Genomic DNA, 21,997 nt, shown 5'->3' with positions numbered 1-21,997 from the left:
ACCGAGTGAAACCTACCCAGTACACAAAGTCGGCGTCAGATTTATTGAAAAGCGGCACCTACCCACTCCGGCGTCTGTAGCGATCCGTGTCGGCAAGGAAGAGGTTCGTCGAAGAGCGGCACGTATGCACACATTTACACACACTCAGCGACCCCAATTGGTCCGACCCCAATTGGACCATCGGTTATCTTCCCTCCTCATTACATGTCCGGCCCATGCTCATTTCTTTCTTGATTTCAACTAAGATGTCAAGTTAGCCAACTAGTTACCAACTAGTTAGCGAAGTTGGCGTCAAAACGTTTACTGAAGAGTGGCGCACACCTAGTGGGACATACCTGGTGACCTACGTGGTTTATTGAAGACCATCACAGACCGAGTGAAACCTACCCAGTACACAAAGTCGGCGTCAGATTTATCGAAAAGCGGCACCTACCCACTCCGGCGTCTGTAGCGACCCGTGTCGGCAAGGAAGAGGTTCGTCGAAGAGCGGCACGTATGCACACATTTACACACACTCAGTGACTCCAATTGGTCCGTTAGTTGGTCTCTAACCCTGTTACCTCAACACAGCAGCCCCATGCAGATGCCGAGGCAGGACAAACTTAGACACAAACATATACAGATAGGTGGCCCCGGTAAAATGCGCGAAGTGCACAAAAACTGCTAGCGCATTAAGAGGACGCAGAGTCGCGTTAAATTTCTGAGTGTTTGTGCGGCACTTGCAAATTGCCTTCACCGCAAAATACGCAGCTCATTAGCTACCTTGTGCCCTCGCGGTAACTTTATTGCTGCGCACTTACAATACTTACAGAATGCGGCCACACCAGGCACGTTCTGATAGGCTTAGGATGCGAGAAGGCGAAAAGAATTATTCTTTGAGCGCACGATAAAGAACAACAGGTGGTGAAGATTATCCATGAGCCTGACTAAGGTGTCTAGCATAGTCTGCGTGCTGCCTAATTATGACGATAAACCTACTTTGCGAATTTTGATTGAACGGGAGCGTTTATTGCTCTAGTGAATGAACCGAAATCAATCCTCTCAATTTATAAAGCCGATTTTTTCAGCATCGTAGAAAGCAAAGCACACGCGGCCGGAAAAAAAAAAAAATAGAAATAACGTCACATTGATGTCATTCATTTGCGCCATTCACCGCAGTCGAAAGTTTCTTGAATTCTGTCACATCGATCCGTGACTTGAACACGCTGAGCTGTTTCTCAGCCGATGTTGAGAGGTGACAATTGGCTGCCCAATTCGTCGATGGCTTGAAGTTTGGGGGCGCCAGCTGTGTCGTCGACGAGCCCCAGCCACGGACTCTCTTTGCCCAAGGCGACCCTCGCCAGGTCTGCAACAATACCCTCGCCGAAAAGCTTGAACATTGGCATGTTACCTTGCGAGCACTGCCCAAAGCGTTGCAGCACGCCCGTGAGCGCTTTCGGCGTGAATTGTTTGTATAGCCTAGAGGGCAGATCCGCGGGGCGTTCAAAGCCTCCAATGTTGTGCTTGCCTTGTTGCCTTCGATTGCGGTGTCTCCTCGCCTGACGTCCATGTCTGGCCGTCGCACGCGCGACCCCGTGACCGCTCGCCGCGTGCTTCACACCGTGCCGGCGCTTCGACGAAGCAACGGTCACTCTTCTTTCCCGCCAGGAGGAGCTTCCGACAGTTGGCAAAAGATGGCGCGGCTGTGAGGCGGCGCCGCCTCCCCGTCGTCTGTCGGCGATGCACAAGGCTTGCATCACTGGCAGAACGAAACGAGCCAGAGTTATCCATAATGTAATTTGCATTGGAGAATTTAGAAACTTGTTTCCTTTCGGAAAAGCTGTTAAAAAAGATGCTGCAGCAGTTGTTGTGCGACTTCAGCAATATTTATCGGCCTGGCAGGTTTGAAATGTAAAGCATGGCACAGCCAGCAGAGCAGCCCACACTGCAGCAAATGCTTATGATCTGCCGTTCGCTCCGTGATGCTCGATGCCGGCGTCAATAGAGCGGGTGCAGCATATAGAGACATTCGTTGTACATAGCAGGCTGCATAAAAGGGCTAAACTCGAATAGAGAAAATCGTTTGAATAGAGAAGTTGGTGTGGCGGAAAGTGGGACCCTGGATATAGTTACAGCATTTAACTATTATGTAGATTCCTCGCAGAGCCAAACAAGATCCTTAGAACTGAAAGGTATGACATCTCAATTTCAAATGTGAGTTGTCTTTGTTTTGCCGGTCGTTAGCAATTACGTAGATCTGCGAATGATGAGGGACATCTGTTCGCATATCTGCTATGGTGCCTCAGTATTTGCGGCACCCAGCTGCTAAGTATGAGGTGTAGGGTTCGATTCTTATCCGCCATTTGAATCACTAAATAATGCAAACAGCGCTCACGGACCTCAATTTTTCTGTATGCTAAAGAATTTACGTTTGACAAAACCGTGTGACCGGCGCAGTTTATGTAAAGCCCAAGGGAGCTGCCATCCCATGTCCGAAGCGACACGCTCATCGTAAATACCCAAAGCATGCTTATTAAGTTGTCAGTGCCACGGTTCCAGCGCTACGGTTCCGCTTAAGAGAGGAAAACACATTGTCTGTAAAGATACTCGGAAACATCGCCCCGTATTATAGAACGTTTCACCACTCCCCATTCCACATTGACCCAAAGCAGTGTGTGGCAGTGCCGCACTTCGATAGAGATAAAGAGCTCGAATGCATTGACGTACTATCGTGAGCAATATGAGCAGGAACACGCGAGCGCGTGGCAATTGCCTCGAAACCGACGTGGGGCGATGCGTTGCGGCCGCTGTAGGAAACAAAGTGGAAAGGGCGCCGCGGTTCCGCCAACTGTCGGCACTCCCGCCTCACTAGCGTTGCTGCGTAACGGCACCGGATTGCATGTCACCGGGCGCTAGCGATGATAAGGCGGTTATGGCATGCAGAGCGTGGACCGCGCTGTCTGTAGTTCAGCGCAAAATACCGCCGTTAACCTTTTTTGTTCCTTTTTTCTTTGTCTGAGTGTGCGTATGTGGAGCGGTCAGACCCGATTCTTAGATATTTGCAAGCATGCGACAGGGAATATTTTCTGGCCGACTTCTTAAAAGGTCTATCGTAAGGCCAGTCGCACCTTTCATGGAAACGTTCGAATCTTTGATGAACAAGAAAAGAAGTAAAAACGCTACGTCACGGCCGACGCGCATCTTTAATTTCTTTTTCGTGGCAAATGCTTATAAGGGAGACCACGACTGCCCGCGGTTAGAAGTGCGTTTCAGCGTCCTGCGATGTCTCGAGTGCCGTTGAATAAGCGGGAAGAAGTCGTTGAGTTGTGGAAGAAAGCTTACTCGCAGCGAAACATTGCTGCCTTGACGGGCTGCCGGTTGAACACAGTCAACAGGATAGTGCAGGCGTACCGAGATGAAGGACGCATTAAGGATGCGCCGCACGAGAGGCGACCTCACGCCACGTCGGCGGATCAAGACCTACAAATTGTTGCTGCAGTCAACGAGAAGCCATTTCTAAATGCGAAGGAGGTGCGCAGTACTCTTGCCCTGGAACATGTAAGCGACAGCACGGTGCGGCGAAGGCTAAGGGAAGCCGCCCTCCGTAGTCGTATCGCTGCTCAGAAGCCCCTTCTCACAGTTGCCAACAAGACTGCTCGCCTAAAGTTTGCTGTCGATCACCGCAGCTGGAAGGTCGAGGATTGGAAATATGTCATCTTCTCTGATGAATCTACGTTCTCAAGCCGCTGGGACCAGCAGAGAAGAGTGTGGCGCATGAAGAATACGCGCTTCTCTCCGCAGAACGTCAAGCAGGTGGCCGCAAGTGGACGCACGTCAGTAAACGTGTGGGCGGCTATTTCACGGGATGGCCTAAGTCCCATTGTAAGAATCGCTGAGAGATTTACGAGTTCTGCATATTGCACATTGCTGGAGCACGAGATGATCCCCTATGCACTGAGTGGTCCACACCCGGATGGGTATTATCTATTCCAGCAGGACTTGTCTCCCGTTCACACAGCAAAGGTCGTGGCACGTCTTTTAGGCGAACTAGGGGTAAGGAGCTTGGAGTGGTGTGCGAAGGGTGCAGACATGAACATCATAGAACATGTTTGGGCACGTATGAAGGCTAACCTTTCAAGACTCTCCTTGGACTCGACGACCAGTGATGAACTGTGGGAAGCCATAAAGCGCGAGTGGAAACATCTTCAAGATGACAAAGCCTTCATCGAGGCTCTCTACGTGTCTCTGCCAAAAAGAATGGAGGCCGTCATTCAAGCAGGCGGAGCCATGACCCGTTATTAACGCATGAAGCCTGCAAGGAAAGGTCAAGCTGTAACACTGATGTATTGGGATACTTTTTGTGTGGATGAAAATTTTGTTACCATTAAGCAATCGTCTAATAAAACCTTTAAATTCACTGCTGCGTACAACTTTTCTTTGTTCACAATAACCGAGACATAGAAAAACACGCATAACAAAACAACCCTGCTTTTTCCTGCGTGCGAGCGCTATTACAGGCGCCACAGTATCACGCCGGTATCATTGCGATACGTTCCGCAAGTATGATAAAAAGAGAGCTAGAGATATTTTGCGCTCAACTACAGACAGCACGGTCCACGCTCTGCATGACATAACCGCCTTATCATCGCTAGCGCCCGGTGACACGCAATCAGCTGCCATTACGCAGTAACGCTAGTGAGGCGGGAGTGCCGACAGTTGGCGGAACCGCGGCGCCCTTTCCACTTTGTTTCCTACAGCGGCCGCAACGCATCGCCCCACGTCGGTTTCGAAGCTATTTCCCACGCGCTCGCGTGTTCCTGCTCATATTGCTCACGATAGTACGTCAATCGCACTCCACGGTAATACTGTAGCGCAATGTTTTCTTGCATGTGCTCAGGAATCTTTTGTAAAAACTCGTTAGGGAATTCGTAATTATTGAGCACTTTTTTTGTCAAAATAACTACCGAGTGTTATTAGAGTCCTGCATTCTCGATTCGAGGGACAGCACTGCGTTCTATTCGAAACAGTTGAGGAAGACCATCGAGATGAGATTCGTTAGATATGGCGAAGTCACTGTGCTCACAATCGGAACTTACTTTCTGTTTCGTCTTCGTGTAAAGCCGCGGAGCCGTGATCTGCCTCCTTGGAAGGAAAATAGAAAGGCACAGTGCACGTCAAGGTCGCCGTAATTATTGGGGTGCAGTGGTTAGGTTCGAGACTGCACATGTTAGACCACTGTTGGGCCCAAGCTTGACCGCAAACTGAGTAAAAAGTCTTTCTGACAAGATCTGCTCTTTGCACCTTGCTTCTGGCGATCTCCACAAAATTTGTAGGGCTGCCCATACAATAAAATTTGCGAACAACTGATGAACACTTTAACTGCGGTTAAATGTTTTAAAGGGAGAAATCGGTTGAGGTGACGCGGACAAACTTGAGCAGGCGTCCGTAGCTGCGGAAGACGAAGGGACGTTCATCAAGGACGAACGCAATCCCTCAGTGAAACCATGGGCTACAAAGCCAGTTTTTTCTACCACTGTGGGAAACTTCAAACTGGATGTATGTATGTCAGCACGAATGACAAGTGCAAATTATTACATGTACATAACCCGAGCTCACGGTGAGATGAATTGAGGAAGTATTCATACTACAACTTGAGGGGACGGATAAGGTGCATCTGTCGACCAATACATATACGGCATGCAAAGTGCTTTAAACTGTGTGACACTACCTAGAAATCGTGCACCCATAGCTTTCAGACTAAAACCACCTTGTGGTCATATACGCTGTTTACCTTCCTCTCAATAAACCCATACAACAAACACGTATAAATGTCACCCGGTTCTGCTGTGCCACCGCTCAATACCCATTTATCCATACCCATATACCCATATTCATACTTGCCACCCACCCATACTATACGCATACCCACCCACTTGCCACCCACCACTTGGTGCCCAACATTAGAAAGTCGTTTATGCATCATAATTTTCTTTCATCTTATTTTTACACTTCAATTAAATGTTACAAAAGATTTCGTTTTTGCTTTCCTTGTCTCCATTATCTGTTTGCTTCCTATTGCAGTGGCTAACTAAAGTCGGGTCCACTTCTCCAACTACCCCGGTCATGTGCCAATTGTGGCCATGTAGTCCCTGCAAACTTCTTAATCTCATCCGCCCACCTAACTTTCTGCCGCCCCGGCTACGCTTCCCTTCCCTTAGAATCCAGTCCGTAACCCTTTAATGACCATCGGTTATCTTCCCTCCTCATTACATGTCCTGCCCATGCCCCCCCCCCCCCCCCATTTCTTTTTCTTGATTTCAACTTAGAAGTCAACTTAGATTTCAACTTAGAAGATAAAACTACTAAGCGGTTTGCAGTCTGTAAAACAGCACCATCAAATGAAACAGCAATGGAAGTTGAAAGAGCCCGCGGGAGGTTACTGTTGATATTTATTGTGAACATAGAAAAAGTCAGCAAGAGAGACATGCAAATGGGCAATAGGAAATGTTGGGGAAGGTGGCGGGAGTCGAACCCAGATATTCCTCATTACGCGTGTCGTGCCTTACAACTGGAACGGCCCGTCCACATTCTTAGGTTGGCGAGCTGTTCACGAGACAAGCGAGGGTGTGTATTGCACCAGGCACGCAACACTAAATGAATCTCAATGAAGAAAAGGTAGCCATGGTAGCTTAATGTTGATGCTCAGCCCGCGCTGGGCGGAACGTGTGCATTTCACTCCAACTTCCCGTGTAATTCGTCTTTTCTTCTATTTTCAGTTTCCTTATGGTTTCGACATATTAATTAACAGTTAATTACACTGGCCTTTCTTCGTCTTCATCGTCTATTTGCCTTCTGTAATTTCAACTTCGAAGAAAAGTCATGGTTTCGCCCCAACGACAATGCATCGATTAAGATAGCAAATTATTAGACAGCTATACAATGTAGGGACAGTAGTTTTATCGGACGTATACACCTGTAAACCTTCTCTTACTAATCACATTAACAAGCGTGGTGGCACGCGAGCCCAGGCACACATTACCACATCTCACTCGATGACAGCAGACACTCGCCGTAAAAATGGGGAAGTGAGAAAACGCGGCAGCAGCGGTGAGCAAAATGACCTTCGTGCTGCCTCTCGCTTCAAGGCCATCCAAGCGGCGAGAACACAGCTCTTACGAATCTATCAGCCCTCGGCGCACCTAGGCTCCGTCCCCATCGCAGGTCGCTTTCAAAATAGAGCTCGCGCGCCCACACTCAACCGCGCCATCCGCAGCCGCCACCGAGAACGGCACCCCGCCTCCGGTGCCTTGTGCGCGATCTAAGACAGCGCGCTTTCTCCCTTGCGCGCAGGAGATGGAGCCGCCATTTCGAATCACCCTCGCACGCCTTCACTCGCACGCACAGCATACTGCGCAACCCAGGTGTTATCGCACGTCGACTTTATACCGAACATCACGGTGACGGCCCCCACGACGACGTCGTCAGAAATGCGCCTGGAGCGTCCACGTAACTGCTAACACAATAAAAAAAAAATCACGCGAGACTCATCCTTCAACTATGTATTTTTCTGCGTTTATGCGATTAACGCTGAAGTGACGTTGTATTTGTAACTTGATGCTGAGAATTTCATTCTTTGCAGAGATTTTTATCATTGCGTTTACGTTAGACAATTATGTAGTGTAAGGTGTCTGTCCAGGCACATTTGCGTTGGCACTTACCAATTACCGAAGTTGTCAACTACGCCAGGCAGCAGCTAGCAAAAAGTTGCCTTTTGGGTACGTATCCAGTCACCTATGTCTGCTGGGCAAGACAGCCGCCAGCACCTACTCAAGTGGCCCGAGGTACTAGACAACTTCGGTCACTGGTAAGCAAAGCGTAAATACGAGGGATGGATGGATGGATGGATGGATGGATGGATGGGATGGGATGCATAGATAGATAGATAGATAGATAGATAGATAGATAGATAGATAGATAGATAGATAGATAGATAGATAGATAGATAGATAGATAGACAGACAGACTGCTGCGCAACTCAGGTAACTGCATTATAATAGTCGGTAACGGGTTGCAGTCATTCTGATCGCTCATATAGATAATAACGTCGTACTCTTACTGACCTGGGTGAGGTATCGAGACAAGTCAGCTTTTGCCAGTTTTTCCTTTAGTTCCTGGATGATCGATGGAAGCTGTAGCTAAAATCGAATGGCGATCAATAAGCGACAGCGAGTCGCATGGTAGAAAAGAAGATAACACTCGTCAGTTGTCAATACCTTGCGCAGTTATCTTTATAGAACATGTTAAAATCAGTATCCAAACGTTTGCTCTTTAACATGGCAACCAGGAGTGTTCCTCTTGGGTGGATATTTAGGAGTAATTCCTTAATTTTGATTAGTGACCCATTTACTGCCCTATTCCGATTCTTTTTTTCGTACAGATTTTTACAAAAATTCATACTGTTGGTGACCATTGCATACTAGAGTCAGATAACCTCACCCGTGCTGCAGAGACCAGTCCTAACTTCCTCACGCAAGCAAAAACAAGCATTTTCCTATTCTGTAAATTCAGTAAGGTTTGTCAGATCAATGATCTCGGCGTACTTTATGATACAACCTTACGCTTTTCCGTTCACACGAAAAGCGTTGTAATGCGTGCTATGCGCTTTGTTGGCAGTCTGCAGGCTCCGGATAGAATTAAACTTTGCTACACCATTCCGCAAGTGGTACACAACTTGCCTTCCTCAACTCGAATACATGTCGGTTGTCCGACAAAGTTTTTAGAGCGCAGCTGTTAGGCGCCCGTTCCTGCGCCGAGCGTCGGCGTCGTCCCTCGGTGTAGTCCTAACCGAAAAAGAAACGAGCAAAAAAACGACCGCGGAGCGCGGGTGAAAGAAGACGATAGCGAAGAGAGGGCAAGCAGGAAAGTGGAACCACGAGGCGGAAAGCTAAGGGGGAGGGTACGGCGAAAGTGTGAGAAGCGTAGCGCTGCGCAACACCGGCTTTGCGGCGACGATTGCCTCGAGATGGCGCCAGCGTAGCGCGCGTCGTCGGTTCAGTGATGACGCCACCGATACCTTGTATGGACACAAAGCGCTGCAAATTTCCGGCTGCTGTTGTAAATCGCGCACCCACACATCACTCACGGGTAATCCACGCGCTACCTCTCGCGATCGTGACTTTCCGCGCCAGCCAATAGATCGCGAAATGAAAGCGCCGGAACTGACCGGCGGGAAGAAAACGCAAATGCACCTATCTGCACGGTGCGCACGTTGTCGCCATCGCAGATCGCTTTCAATATACGGACTGCGCGGCCGGGCTATATGCTGCCGCTGCAGGAGTACGGTTGATCATGGTTTATTGTGGTTTGATGGAGATGGGTAACGTGCTAACGAGCCCTTATGACCTATGATTGAAATCTCATCAGCGCACCTGGCGCTGTCACATGTAGTAGTTTACTTGAATAATCAGTTCACCTTGCGCTGCCATCCGCAGCAGTTCGTGTCACCGCAGTTTTGTCATTAGTACAGGTCAGATGAAGTTGCATAACACCGAGAATGACACCGGGCTCACGAAGATGAGCAAATGGCGCAATGCTTACGCTTGCTTAGGGAACTCCCAAAAGAGTTTCAACATGAATTTTATTTTCCTTAAGCGTACATTTCCTGAGATGAAGAGACTGAACGCTTCATCACGGATAGCGAGCAGTAGAGGAAGCGTTTATTTTGGAGTTCTGGTATCAAAAAAGTGGCAGTTTCGCCCAAAATCCGAAGCATCGATTCGGATAGCAAATTAGTTAATAGCTATACCAAGTAAAGATAGTCGTTTTATCGGTCCTATAGAGTTCTAGAAATAGGCCTACTAACTAAATTTACAAGCACGGTGTCATGCGCGCACAAGCAAAGACATCACACCCGATGACCGCGGGAACTTGCTGTCAAAATGGGGGAGTAAAAAAGCACGGCAACAGCAGTGAGCGAATATACCTTCGTGCTGCCGCACGAATGAATGCGAACTATGCTGCTAAGACAACGCATGGCGGTCTCTGTACCCGTCGCTGATGGCTTTCAGGTGCCCACCCGCCCGGGCCGTCCGGAGGAGACCGCCCCCCCCCCCCCCTCTCTGCCCTCTCCCCGGAGCCTAATACGCGACGCAAGACGGCGCGCTTCCTCCACCGATTCCTCCGTTGCGTACGCAAGATTGAGACACCATCGCCGGCTCACCCTCGAAGGCTTTCACTTGCACATATAAAGTACGGTGCACGGCGACAATTGCATCGCCCTTGGACGTTATACGGAACTTTAGGATGGACAGTTGGGCGTGTTGGTTAAGCATGAACTGCTTTACCTGAGCGCGAATGCGCACTGAGAAACTGTGATTGGGCTCCTAGTATAAATCACTCGCGTTTTTTGTTTCAGTCACGTTTTTTGAAACATTGTTGGAAGTGGCACCCTGTGTGTGTGTGTGTGTTCCTTCTAGGTCCACAGTCGTTTTAGTGCCTTCACTTTAGATTATACGGAACCTCACAGCGACGTCGATGGAAGAAGTGGGCCTGGAGTGTCCATATAATTGCAATCGCAACAAACCACGAGGGTTGCAATGTGGGCTTGTTGGTAATGCATCTTCAAGGGGAGTATGGTAGCGCGATTCAAAGACGGGACAAGAGAAGACACAAAGGGACACACACACAGCGCTGTGTGTGTCCCTTTGTGTCTTCTCTTGTCCCGTCTTTGAATCGCGCTACCATACTCCCCTTGAAGACGCAACAAACCGCCTTTTTCTACAAGATCCTTATGAACTTTTATTTCGTATTTTAAATGTAAAATTTTGCATGCAGCCTCTTCTGCATAGATACTATCGTAAATTATGATTTTTTTGCCTCGTCCAAATAAAAATTTTCACAGTTGGCCTTTGTACGTTCAGTAGTATTAAGTATTAAGTGTTGGCATTGTCAGCTTCATGTCTGAAAAAAATAATAAATATCACGAAATTCTGATACTCATTACCATTACTAAAGATGAGTTTCACCTGTTATAAAATGTGCAAATGCTAATTTTCGTAATGTCTGACGTGTTGAAAAAGCATGTCTCGCGTAGCGTCTGCACTGAAGAAGCTCTGTGCAGAACCATGTAACGACGACTCGCCTGGGCTTTGATGTGGCAGAAGAATTGTGTGATGTAGATGAGTCCGTTGCTAAATCCGCAAACGATAGAAATGACTTTGGAGCCCTTCATTACCGCGTCCATCAAAAGTCCGCGTATGGTTTTAAGACAGTAAATAACCCGTAACACGTCTGCAATCATTTAGTTCGGTGGGGCACGCGGCCACGCAAACACAAGATGTGCTCACCTGGAGCAACTACTTGAGCCCGCGCAGACTATTTATTGCAAATATCTTGAAGAATGTGCCATTGCTTGCACACGACAGCCTTATTTTCAGATCAGACATTCATAACACCTGTTCATAAATAATAACTGCAATTTCTGTAGCGGTAGATACAACAGAATCAAATTCTAAATTTAGCTCGTTCGGCACATGCACATTCTCGGATCTTCGGGCATTGTACAGAGAAAATATGCATACTTTCACTGCGTTGCGGGGTCGAGACGAATAAGACGAACATATCCAAATAGAGAAGAACATTGGGCCTGTTTGTGCCAGCAACGAAAAGGTCTAACTCGGCGGGGACAACGGTGACAACCACAGCATTAGTCGCCGAATGATAACCGAATCGGCTCTCGCTCGGCCGCTATTGATACAAGATGTAGAAGTTTACATATGACCCGCCTAATGCAGGAATCATTTCGCGGACAAACTTGGAGCTGGTTGTTCAAGTGCAAATTGGATAGGGCGACAACAGCATAGTTCCATGAACGCAGGGTCGCGTACATGTGCCCTTACTTTGCGTAAGCGGCGGTAACAAACCAAAGTAAAGCCAGCACATAACTTCATCTCAGATAAGCTTAAGAATACAATGGAATTGCACCTCCGCCACTAAAGGAGCCACACTTCCGCTAGATAAAACGGAGAATTATCTGAAATGGGAACGGTATATATATTGTCAAGGTATTATTGAGAAAGCAGGAAAGGAGCGAGAAATCGAACTCCGTGCGACAGTGAGCACCCTGCGAGGAGTCAGAACCGGCCCTGCGCGTAAAATGCTGTTGATGCGCCTCATTCACCGACACTTCGTCGTCTATAATATACTGGAGATGCGCAGGCTAAGCAGCTCTTCATTACATTTGTCCAACGAATAAAAAGACACCATCCGCGCGATCCCAGATTGTGGTTACCTACAGGGATCGTAGAAGCGCTTGAGCCAACCTACGTCGAAAGTTTCGCGATCGTGGCGGCACTGATTACATATATGTATATATCCAGCATATTAGATAAAATGAAGAAACGAAATGAATAAACCAGCGTCTTACGCACGGCGCTGGTTCGGACTACTCGCAGGGTTTTGACGGCCGGGCCGAGTTTGACCTCTAACGCCTTGCGTTCCCTGGCAGTACACATCTTGACAATTGGTGGATTATGCGGGGTACCATTTCAGGAATGTCAGAATCTCCAAGTCGAACCCTTCACCCATCTCGACCCATGCCTGACTAACCGGCACTTCATTGTATATAATCTGCCGTTCTTCGTTACTATATATATACGTACAGGACATCGCCTCACGATCAAAATATGACGTGGACGACGTGTCTGGACGATGGATCATGATGGAATACTATGTCCCCATCGCAGGCGGCTTTCAATAAACAGCGGCCCGGAGCAGGCGCCCCCACCCCCTCACTATCCTCTCCTGGAGCCTAGAGCGCGACGGAAGACGGCACGCTCCCTGCCCGTGTTTTTCCCCTTGAGTGCACGAGATTGATCGGCGATCGCGGGCTCGCATTCAGACATACAGCGCACAGCGACCAGCACAAATTGTATTACCCTTGGCCTTTTTATAGAACGCCGAAGCGATGGCGATGTCTATTTCTGCAACCTCCTCATAACCTTTTCCTTTGCATTTCCAGTATAAAATTTTGCAAAGGGCTTTTGTGCATAAGTACCATCTGAGTGCTTTTTTTTCCTCTTCCAATCAAAATTGCCACAGTTGGCCTTTACCAATGGCTCGTTCAGTAGTGCTAATTGCGTCTAGGAATTCTCAGCTTTATGTAAATAATGTATACTGTAGGTACATACTAAGTTTTAAAATAAATACCTCTAAAATCTGGTACCGATTGCTCTCAATAAATGTGAGTTGCATCTGTTAGACAATGTAAAAATTTTTATTTTGGTAATATTGACGTGTTCTAAGATAATCCTGCAGCAGCTGCAGTGAAGGAGCTCTGTGCAGAAGCAACAACGACTCGCCTGGATTTTGATGTGTTCGAAGAAATCTGCGACATCGTATGAGATGCCACTTTTCGCGCTGAGACCCACGTCACGGATTCTCCATGAAGTCCTCCATATCCTGCCGTATTTTCGTCCAAGCTTTGAAGTTCTCCTTAATGAATTCCTGCAGTGGAGGAAAAATGTGGCCTTGTGCAATGAAACTCGCTAACGTAGGACGGCCTCAGAGAGGCTGGATTTATGTTTTTGGTAAATTCGCCTATAGAAACTGTGTCACTGTGTTTGCATATTTGCGTTAGGAGCAGAAGCACAGGGGTTGCCCCGCTATCCCATACAGCTAAACCTAGCTGGCATATTATATATATACGGTATCATTGTGGATGATGGCGTTGCTTTCCTGCGCAAACAAATCTTTTCGAGTTCCTTGACGCCTTTGCTGATCTCATTCTAAGAAAGTAGTACACTGGCCTTCACGTAATCTGTATTATCAGCTTAGGGTGCGTTTCATTCATAAGCACGCAACCTTGCGTGGGCCTCATCCGATCTTTATTAGCAATCATTTAGTTCTACCCTACATGCAGAAAAAGTAAATACTTCGCATCCAAGTGAGTCACAAGCAACACAATGTTTTCTAATCGCAGTGACTTTTTTCAGAATCTTTGCTGACGCCGAATTCACCTGCTTTAGCAACTATACGGAATAAACTTACTGGAAGCAAATTCCGCCCTGAAAGACGGCGTCTTGTAGGCAAACATGACAGCTGAGCACGGGCCATGCCATTTTCGCTCTTTAATGCTTTATAGAGGGATTTCACTCGGGCCCATATTTCAACACATTTCAGAGTTTTCTCGGCAACTGTGTCTTTAGTACAACATCGCGTAACATTCGCGAAGTCGTAGTATGGGCTCAAATTCGTAGATTACGAAACTTTTTGCACAGTTGGCACGTACGTCTAATGGTACATTCAATTAGTCATTTTGGAGCACTCCAGAGCACTCTAGCAGCGCGAAATCCATTCGACTGGATTTCTCAGAGCCCCTTGGACGGACCACTCGGAGCTGCCCTTCCCCTTGACCTCGCAATTCCGCCATTGAGGAAGGGCGGAATTCGAATCACGTGGCTGATGTCGGCCTCGTTGTTGGCGTGGCCTCAGCCATGGGGCTGACTCACTGCCATGAATGGCCGTGGCAAGCATACCTTGCCTGTGTAGAACAAACGACGCGCAGTTGTCTTTCCTATTCTAGCCTGAGATTGCTCTGGCGAGCTGCTGCACATTCGACTCGGTCACACCCTTCTCTGGCTCCAATGAGCAGCCGATAAAAAAAAATGCGTCAGGTTGGCTGAAAAACAAAGCACTGTGCAGATGAGCATCACTAAACGAGAGTAAAGTTAGGCCAGTGCCTAATAAGTACTCGCAGACTCGTCGCTGTTGGGAAGCGAGCCATTCTGTGCGCCCGAGATAAAGCCAGGCCTATTTTCTTGAGGGACCATAATGGCTGCCGGGCTGACACCGTCGGTAGCCGATAAATTGAGGCACGAGGTGTGTCGGAAAACAAGGCAATGTGAAAATGAGCATCACTAAACGAGAGTAAAGGACTACTCGCAAAGAGTCACCGGTGCTTGGCAGCGAGCCGTTCTGTGCGATCGAGATGAAGCTAGCCCTACTCTGTTGAGGGAACACACTGGCTGGCGGGCTGATCCCGTCGGCAGCCGAGAAATAAACGTGCGAGGAGGGCGGGAGAACAAGGTATTGTGAAGATGAGCATGACTATAAGGGAATATTAGCTAAACTAGCGCCTAATAAGTGAGTACTCACGATGACTCGTCGGAGCTTGGCAGGGAGCGGTTCTGAGAGCTGCCTCGACGTTGGAGATCCAGAAGCGCTATGACAATGTAAAAATTTTTATTTTGGTAATATTGACGTGTTCTAAGATAATCCTGCAGCAGCTGCAGTGAAGGAGCTCTGTGCAGAAGCAACAATGACTCGCCTGGATTTTGATGTGTTCGAAGAGATCGGCGACATCGTATGAGATGCCACTTTTCGCGCTGAGACCCACGTCACGGATTCTCCATGAAGTCCTCCATATCCTGCCGTATTTTCGTCCAAGCTTTGAAGTTCTCCTTAATGAATTCCTGCAGTGGAGGAAAAATGTGGCCTTGTGCAATGAAACTCGCTAACGTAGGACGGCCTCAGAGAGGCTGGATTTATGTTTTTGGTAAATTCGCCTATAGAAACTGTGTCACTGTTTTGCATATTTGCGTTAGGAGCAGAAGCACAGGGGTTGCCCCGCTATCCCATACAGCTAAACCTAGCTGGCATATTATATATATACGGTATGATTGTGGATGATGGCGTTGCTTTCCTGCGCAAACAAATCTTTTCGAGTTCCTTGACGCCTTTGCTGATCTCATTCTAAGAAAGTAGTACACTGGCTTTCACGTAATCTGTATTATCAGCTTAGGGTGCGTTTCATTCATAAGCACACAACCTTGCGTGGGCCTCATCCGATCTTTATTAGCAATCATTTAGTTCTACCCTACATGCAGAAAAAGTAAATACTTCGCATCCAAGTGAGTCACAAGCAACATAATGTTTTCTAATCGCAGTGACTTTTTTCAGAATCTTTGCTGACGCCGAATTCACCTGCTTTAGCAACTATACGGAATAAACTTACTGATAGCAAATTCCGCCCTGAAAGACGGCGTCTTGTAGGCAAACATGACAGCTGAGCACGGGCCATGCCATTTTCGCTCTTTAATGCTTTATAGAGGGATTTCACTCGGGCCCATATTTCAACACATTTCAGAGTTTTCTCGGCAACTGTGTCTTTAGTACAACATCGCGTAACATTCGCGAAGTCGTAGTATGGGCTCAAATTCGTAGATTACGAAACTTTTTGCACAGTTGGCACGTACGTCTAATGGTACATTCAATTAGTCATTTTGGAGCACTCCAGAGCACTCTAGCAGCGCGAAATCCATTCGGCTGGATTTCTCAGAGCCCCTTGGACGGACCACTCGGAGCTGCCCTTCCCCTTGACCTCGCAATTCCGCCATTGAGGAAGGGCGGAATTCGAATCACGTGGCTGATGTCGGCCTCGTTGGCGTGGCCTCAGCCATGGGGCTGACTCACTGCCATGAATGGCCGTGGCAAGCATACCTTGCCTGTGTAGAACAAACGACGCGCAGTTGTCTTTCCTATTCTAGCCTCAGATTGCTCTGGCGAGCTGCTGCACATTCGACTCGGTCACACCCTTCTCTGGCTCCAATGAGCAGCCGATAAAAAAAAATGCGTCAGGTTGGCTGAAAAACAAAGCACTGTGCAGATGAGCATCACTAAACGAGAGTAAAGTTAGGCCAGTGCCTAATAAGTACTCGCAGACTCGTCGCTGTTGGGAAGCGAGCCATTCTGTGCGCCCGAGATAAAGCCAGGCCTATTTTCTTGAGGGACCATAATGGCTGCCGGGCTGACACCGTCGGTAGCCGATAAATTGAGGCACGAGGTGTGTCGGAAAACAAGGCAATGTGAAAATGAGCATCACTAAACGAGAGTAAAGGACTACTCGCAAAGAGTCACCGGTGCTTGGCAGCGAGCCGTTCTGTGCGATCGAGATGAAGCTAGCCCTACTCTGTTGAGGGAACACACTGGCTGGCGGGCTGATCCCGTCGGCAGCCGAGAAATAAACGGGCGAGGAGGGCGGGAGAACAAGGTATTGTGAAGATGAGCATGACTATAAGGGAATATTAGCTAAACTAGCGCCTAATAAGTGAGTACTCACGATGACTCGTCGGAGCTTGGCAGGGAGCGGTTCTGAGAGCTGCCTCGACGTTGGAGATCCAGAAGCGCTATGAGCTCGTCGTTTTCTCCTCGCGCAAGGGCTGAGTGCTCACGAGACGTGGGAACGCGCTGGGATATCTGATGATGACTGCGTCTCGTGGGCAAATTGCGCGAGGCGATGCGAGGATGGTGCGTCGGATTGCCGGTAGAAATAGAAGATGACAACGCCGATGCACGGCGTGGGTTTGGCGCGAGCGCAAGAAACGTGGGAACAAAAAACAAAAACTGCAAAAACTCGAAGCCATATTCCACTCTTGGGAATGTGGGCTCCTAGCAGAGCTGCAAAAAAGAGGAAGCACACGATTGAGTGTTTACTTATTTCGCAGGTTTTCTCTTCCTCGTCTCTAGAATACTCCATGAACACGCACAATCGCTACTAATAGCGGCTCAACTTGTCCAGGTGACCAAATTGAAACGTGCCAGGCGTCTCAAGGCGCTGGCTTGCCCGCAAGGTAGTGGTGGTGGTGGTAACAACTTTATTTCAACAGAAAGGATTTCGTTGACTTTAATGGGCTTCCAGGGTGTGCGAGGTGGCCGTCCAATCACTTCCTCTAGTGGCACCTGTTATGGACGTGATGCCCTGTCTGTCGGCGACTTCCAAAACCCAGCCGACGGCTTGCAGTTGAACCACCGGGTCCGAGCGGGACACCGCATCCTTCCACTCTTGCTCGTTAGAGAGTTGTCATACTCTTTCCGGCTTTGGATTGTCGCAATAAAATAAAATGTGTTTTAAATCTGCCTTTGTGACCCCGCATCGCTTACATTCGGGTGTGTAGGCTCCTGGGTAGGCCTTGGAGTATATACAGGGATTGGGGAAAGTGTTAGTTTGTAGCTTCCGCCATGCCACTTGTTGATGTTTATTAAGGTTTTTGCCAGGCCGTGGGAGTTTCCTTCTATTGTTTCTGTAATATAATGCTATCTCGTGGTAGGTGGTTAAGGTCTCTCTGGCCGACCTCAGGACCGGCTGGCCCACTGTACGGTTGACGAAACCTCGGGCTGAGTTGTGGGCCGCCTCGTTCCCAGGATGCGACGCGTGGGCCGGAACCCACGTGATTCTAATGGGTCTGGCGTTGAAATTTTGCGCTGTTAGGATTTGTTTGGCGGGTTCGTGTACCCTCCCTTTTGCAAAGTTTCGAAAGGCTGTTTAGGAGTCGCTAAAGATCGTGTTGGCTTCAGTGCTTATAATGGCTAGGGCGGTGGCCGCTTCCTCCGCCTCGTGTGCCGTCTTTCTCCGCACGGAGGCGGCGAAGATTGGTTTTAGGTCCATGCCCACGACGCCTGTCGAAAAGGCATCGTGATCACGGAGCTCTGCAACGTCCGTACAGACTGCATCCTTATGGTTTCAATATTGCCTGTGGAGGGCTGTGGCTCTCGCCTGCCTCCTTTCTGCATGGTGTTCGGGGTGCACGTTTTTCGGGATTGGATCTATTCTCAGATACTTGTGTATGTCTCTAGGCATTTGCACGGCATCCGTCCCTTTGTGTTCTTGCCTGATATCCCATGTGAAAGTAGTGTGGTGGCGTGTAGGACAGCGCTGGCGAGGACGGCAGTCCGAATATACCGCGAAGAAGAAAAAAAGCGATCTTTGTTTCGACGTCGAAAGCGGCCTCGTACTTGAGGGAAATGCGCACTTAACAGCGAAAATAAGAAAACTTAGTGCATACAACATACTACCTACACACTCCGGTGCTGACGCCAACTGCCTGGTCCTCTAGACGTTTTCAGAGATCAGTTCACTGAGGGGTCAGTGAACGGCGCGCAGCAGCTGATTCAGATTGGCATCGTTCTCGAAGAGTTCGAAAACTTTTGAAGACTCGTCTGCGGTATGGTTCCAATTAAAACGATAACTAAATGCGTGCTTAAACAAAGCTTATTGGTCTGCTGCTTTAAAGGATTTCGCGCGGTTATGTGGGTGTAGCACGGCTGAATCTGCAGTCGTCACGGCGCACCAGTAATCCCATGATCTGTTACGTCACGTTGGCTTCTGTATATATGTAACTTGTCCAACCGCAATAAACTCGTTGTTCGCCCAACTGCTGGCCTGGCTATATGGTGGCAGCGGAACTCAGCCGATATGTCGGTGGCGTCCGCGCTACTACCGCCCCCGAAGCCTATGGATGCATCGCACGACCATTGGATTGCCTGGAAAACTTGGAAAAGTGAGTTTCTGCTGTTTTCCACTGCTACGCAATTGAACAAGCAGCCAAAAGACGTTCAAGCAGCCACGTTGCTATTTACCATAGGGGAAGAGGCCAGGAAGTCGTACAGTACCTTCAAGCTCGAGGAAGCGGAAAACAGGAATGACGTTGAAGTTCTGATTAAGAAATTTGAGGAGCATTACAAGCCTGCAACGAACTTAACATTCCAAGAATTTCGTTTTGGTTCAAGGAACCAAAAAGAAGGCGAGACGTTTAACAAGTGGCTAAAAGAACTGCGTGTGTTAGCGAATAACTGTGAATTTGGGGACCTTGAAGACCGCATGTTGCGTAGCAGAATCATTTTAGGCACTCAGGATAAGACCCTACAGCAAAGACTGATTGCACAAAACCCGACGTACCGAAAGACAGTGGACATAGGCCGCGCGCAAGAACAAGGCAAAAAGCACTTTCGTGAGATAAGTGAAGCTACGGGCGCCAGTGAGGGCACCATAGTAAACGCGGTATCAACAAGAAAAAACGTTTGCTACAAATGTGGGGGTCAAATGTACCGCAGTGCCACGTGCCTTGCAAAAGGAAAAACATGCCGGAAGTGTGGAAGGCTGAACCATTTCGCTCGAGCATGCAAGTCGCCCAACTTTCTGCCCAGTGCCAACCAACAGATGCGAGCGTTACGAACCGAAGAAGACGAATTTTTTTTGCGAACGCTGACTATCGGTGCGATGACCACTGATCACTGGAGCGCAATGGTCCAGTGATCCTGGTACATTGAGGGCCATCCCATCATGTGTAAGCTAGACAGAGGCGCCAATTGTTGTGTTATTTCAAGAAGTGACGTTGAAAAGCTGCCAAAAAAGCCTCAACAAGCCTGCAATGTCAAACTCGCAGCATTTTTTCGCCACACAACAGCCGCGCATGCGAAAGTCCAATTGATACTTTCAGCAAATGACAGAACCAGGGAACAAACGTTTTTTATTGTCGAACAAGACGTCCTGCCACTTTGAGTGGCGCAGCAGCTGCAAGTCTCGGCTTCATATACCGTATGCAAAACATACAGCATGAACTGTACACGCCAGCGCAGCCTTTTGCAGACGTCTTCGAATGACTCGGGCAGCTAAAGGATTTCGAGTTTGACATGAAGCTCAAGCCAGACTCGGTGGGCGTCGTCGTTCCAGCAAGAAGAGCTCCCGTTGCTCTTCAGGACAAAGTCACTGCTGAGCTAGAGCGTATGGAAGCACAAGGCGTCATAACAACGGTAACCGAGCCTATGGAGTGGTCTAGCCATATGGTTAGTTGTTAAGAAGGACAAGGTTAGAATTTGCCTGGACCCTACGGCGCTTCATAAAGTGCTGCTGCGCGAACATTACCCAATGCCAACCCTAGAAGACGGAGCCTCGCAACTGTCTGGTGCTAAGTACTTCTCAACACTCGACGCAGCGTCAGGATTTCGGCAAATTAAACTCTCTGAATCAAGCTCTAAACTATGTACGATGAGCACACCGTATGGGCAATATCGGTTCCTTCGAATGCCCTTCGGCATTGTGCCAGCTCCAGAAATCTTCCAAGCAGCTATGCATCGCTTGCTGGAAGGCTTACCGTGCGGAGCCGTGGTGCCTCATGAATGCCAGCATGACTTCCAGACGGTTGACACCGTTCTTCTGTCTGGCAGCGTCACTGTTCCCAGCAGCGTCACTCGACTTGCGGCCGGAATACCTATCGCCACCGACATAAATTCACCCATCAGTTATAAAAGAGCAGGCGTGCATGGAGGCGTTTTGTGGGCCCGGCTGCTGTGCTTCAACACAGCAAGCTAATCCACTGATGTTCTTCGTGCAGGTTAGTAAATCATACTCTTTTCACAAAGCGTTCAAGTAATTACTTTCTACTGCAGCTGCCGGGCCCACATTGCTGCCTTTCCATTGCAGTTGAGTGTTGCGGTGTTATTGGCTCTTTATTGTTGCTGGCGGGTGACATCGAAACCAACCCTGCATCTTATCGTAAAGCTTAAGAGCTTAAGAGCCTATCCGCAGGTCAATCGCAACGGATCACCGAGATTCAAGGCCTCAAGTCTCAGTTATACTTAACTGACAAAGCAATATCCGATATGAGCGTGCGCAGACTAACCTGGAGACCCACACCCAAAACCTAATCCCCTTGCGTTCTGATATAGAAAGCGTAAAGAGTGATGCTGCCCCTGGGGGCAGCACATACAATGCAGAGGCTGGAAGTGCGTCTTGATGATGCCGAGAACCATTCTCAGCGCAACAATAAATTTTTTGATGGTATCGATGAGTCTTCAGGGTCAAATTCGTTCGCACAATCGGAGGATGTAATCATTGACCACTGTCGCAAATATATGAGCATCAAGCTTAACCCAAAAGAAATCGAGCACACGCACCGCTTGGGCAGTCGTGCAGCTAGTCGTAACCGCCCCATAATAGTGAAGTTCACCTTTCATAAAACAAAAGATCTTGTTCTTTCTAACGGCCGTAAATTTAAAGGAACAAACTTCAGCGTTGGCGAGGATTCTACACGTCCTGTTCAATTGGCCCGCAGACACGTTGTTTCATTAGCGAAAAGCCAATCGGCACCTTACTCCCTGCGCTTTAAAACTGTTTATGGGTAATAAGCGCTATGTTTTCGATGAACGCACACAGGGTGAAAGAATTGCAATAACAGCCTACTCG

The 21,997-nt window shown here is 48.4% G+C and overlaps 1 protein-coding gene and 1 long non-coding RNA gene across 4 annotated transcripts in view; both read right to left on the bottom strand.

Moving 5' to 3' along the window:
• Nucleotides 1-1,022: 1,022 nt before the first annotated feature.
• LOC140213001 (uncharacterized) lies at nt 1,023-5,123 on the bottom strand. The gene is made up of 2 exons (XR_011889928.1): nt 5,076-5,123; nt 1,023-1,738 (listed from the first exon to the last, which is right to left on the bottom strand). It is a non-coding gene; the product is annotated as an uncharacterized lncRNA (long non-coding RNA).
• Nucleotides 5,124-13,233: 8,110 nt separating this feature from the next.
• The window catches only part of LOC129384330 (uncharacterized), a 463,248-nt gene continuing 454,484 nt past the window's right edge, over nt 13,234-21,997 (bottom strand). For 2 of the 3 annotated variants that reach the window (XR_011896110.1, XM_072289858.1), the window contains 3 exons: nt 15,305-15,449; nt 15,133-15,199; nt 13,234-13,482 (listed from right to left, as the gene is read on the bottom strand). Coding sequence is in view for 2 of the 3 variants with exons in the window: in XM_072289858.1 (XP_072145959.1) it covers nt 13,472-13,482; nt 15,133-15,199; nt 15,305-15,449 (223 nt within the window). In the remaining variant the exon portion in view is untranslated. The other variant, XM_072289856.1, reaches the window with a different exon arrangement.

The sequence above is a fragment of the Dermacentor andersoni genome, chromosome 8 (genome assembly GCF_023375885.2).
Source record: "Dermacentor andersoni chromosome 8, qqDerAnde1_hic_scaffold, whole genome shotgun sequence".
NCBI lineage: Eukaryota > Metazoa > Arthropoda > Arachnida > Ixodida > Ixodidae > Dermacentor > Dermacentor andersoni.
Note: the sequence above shows the minus strand (reverse complement) of the source record. Positions and strands in the feature narration are given on the sequence as shown.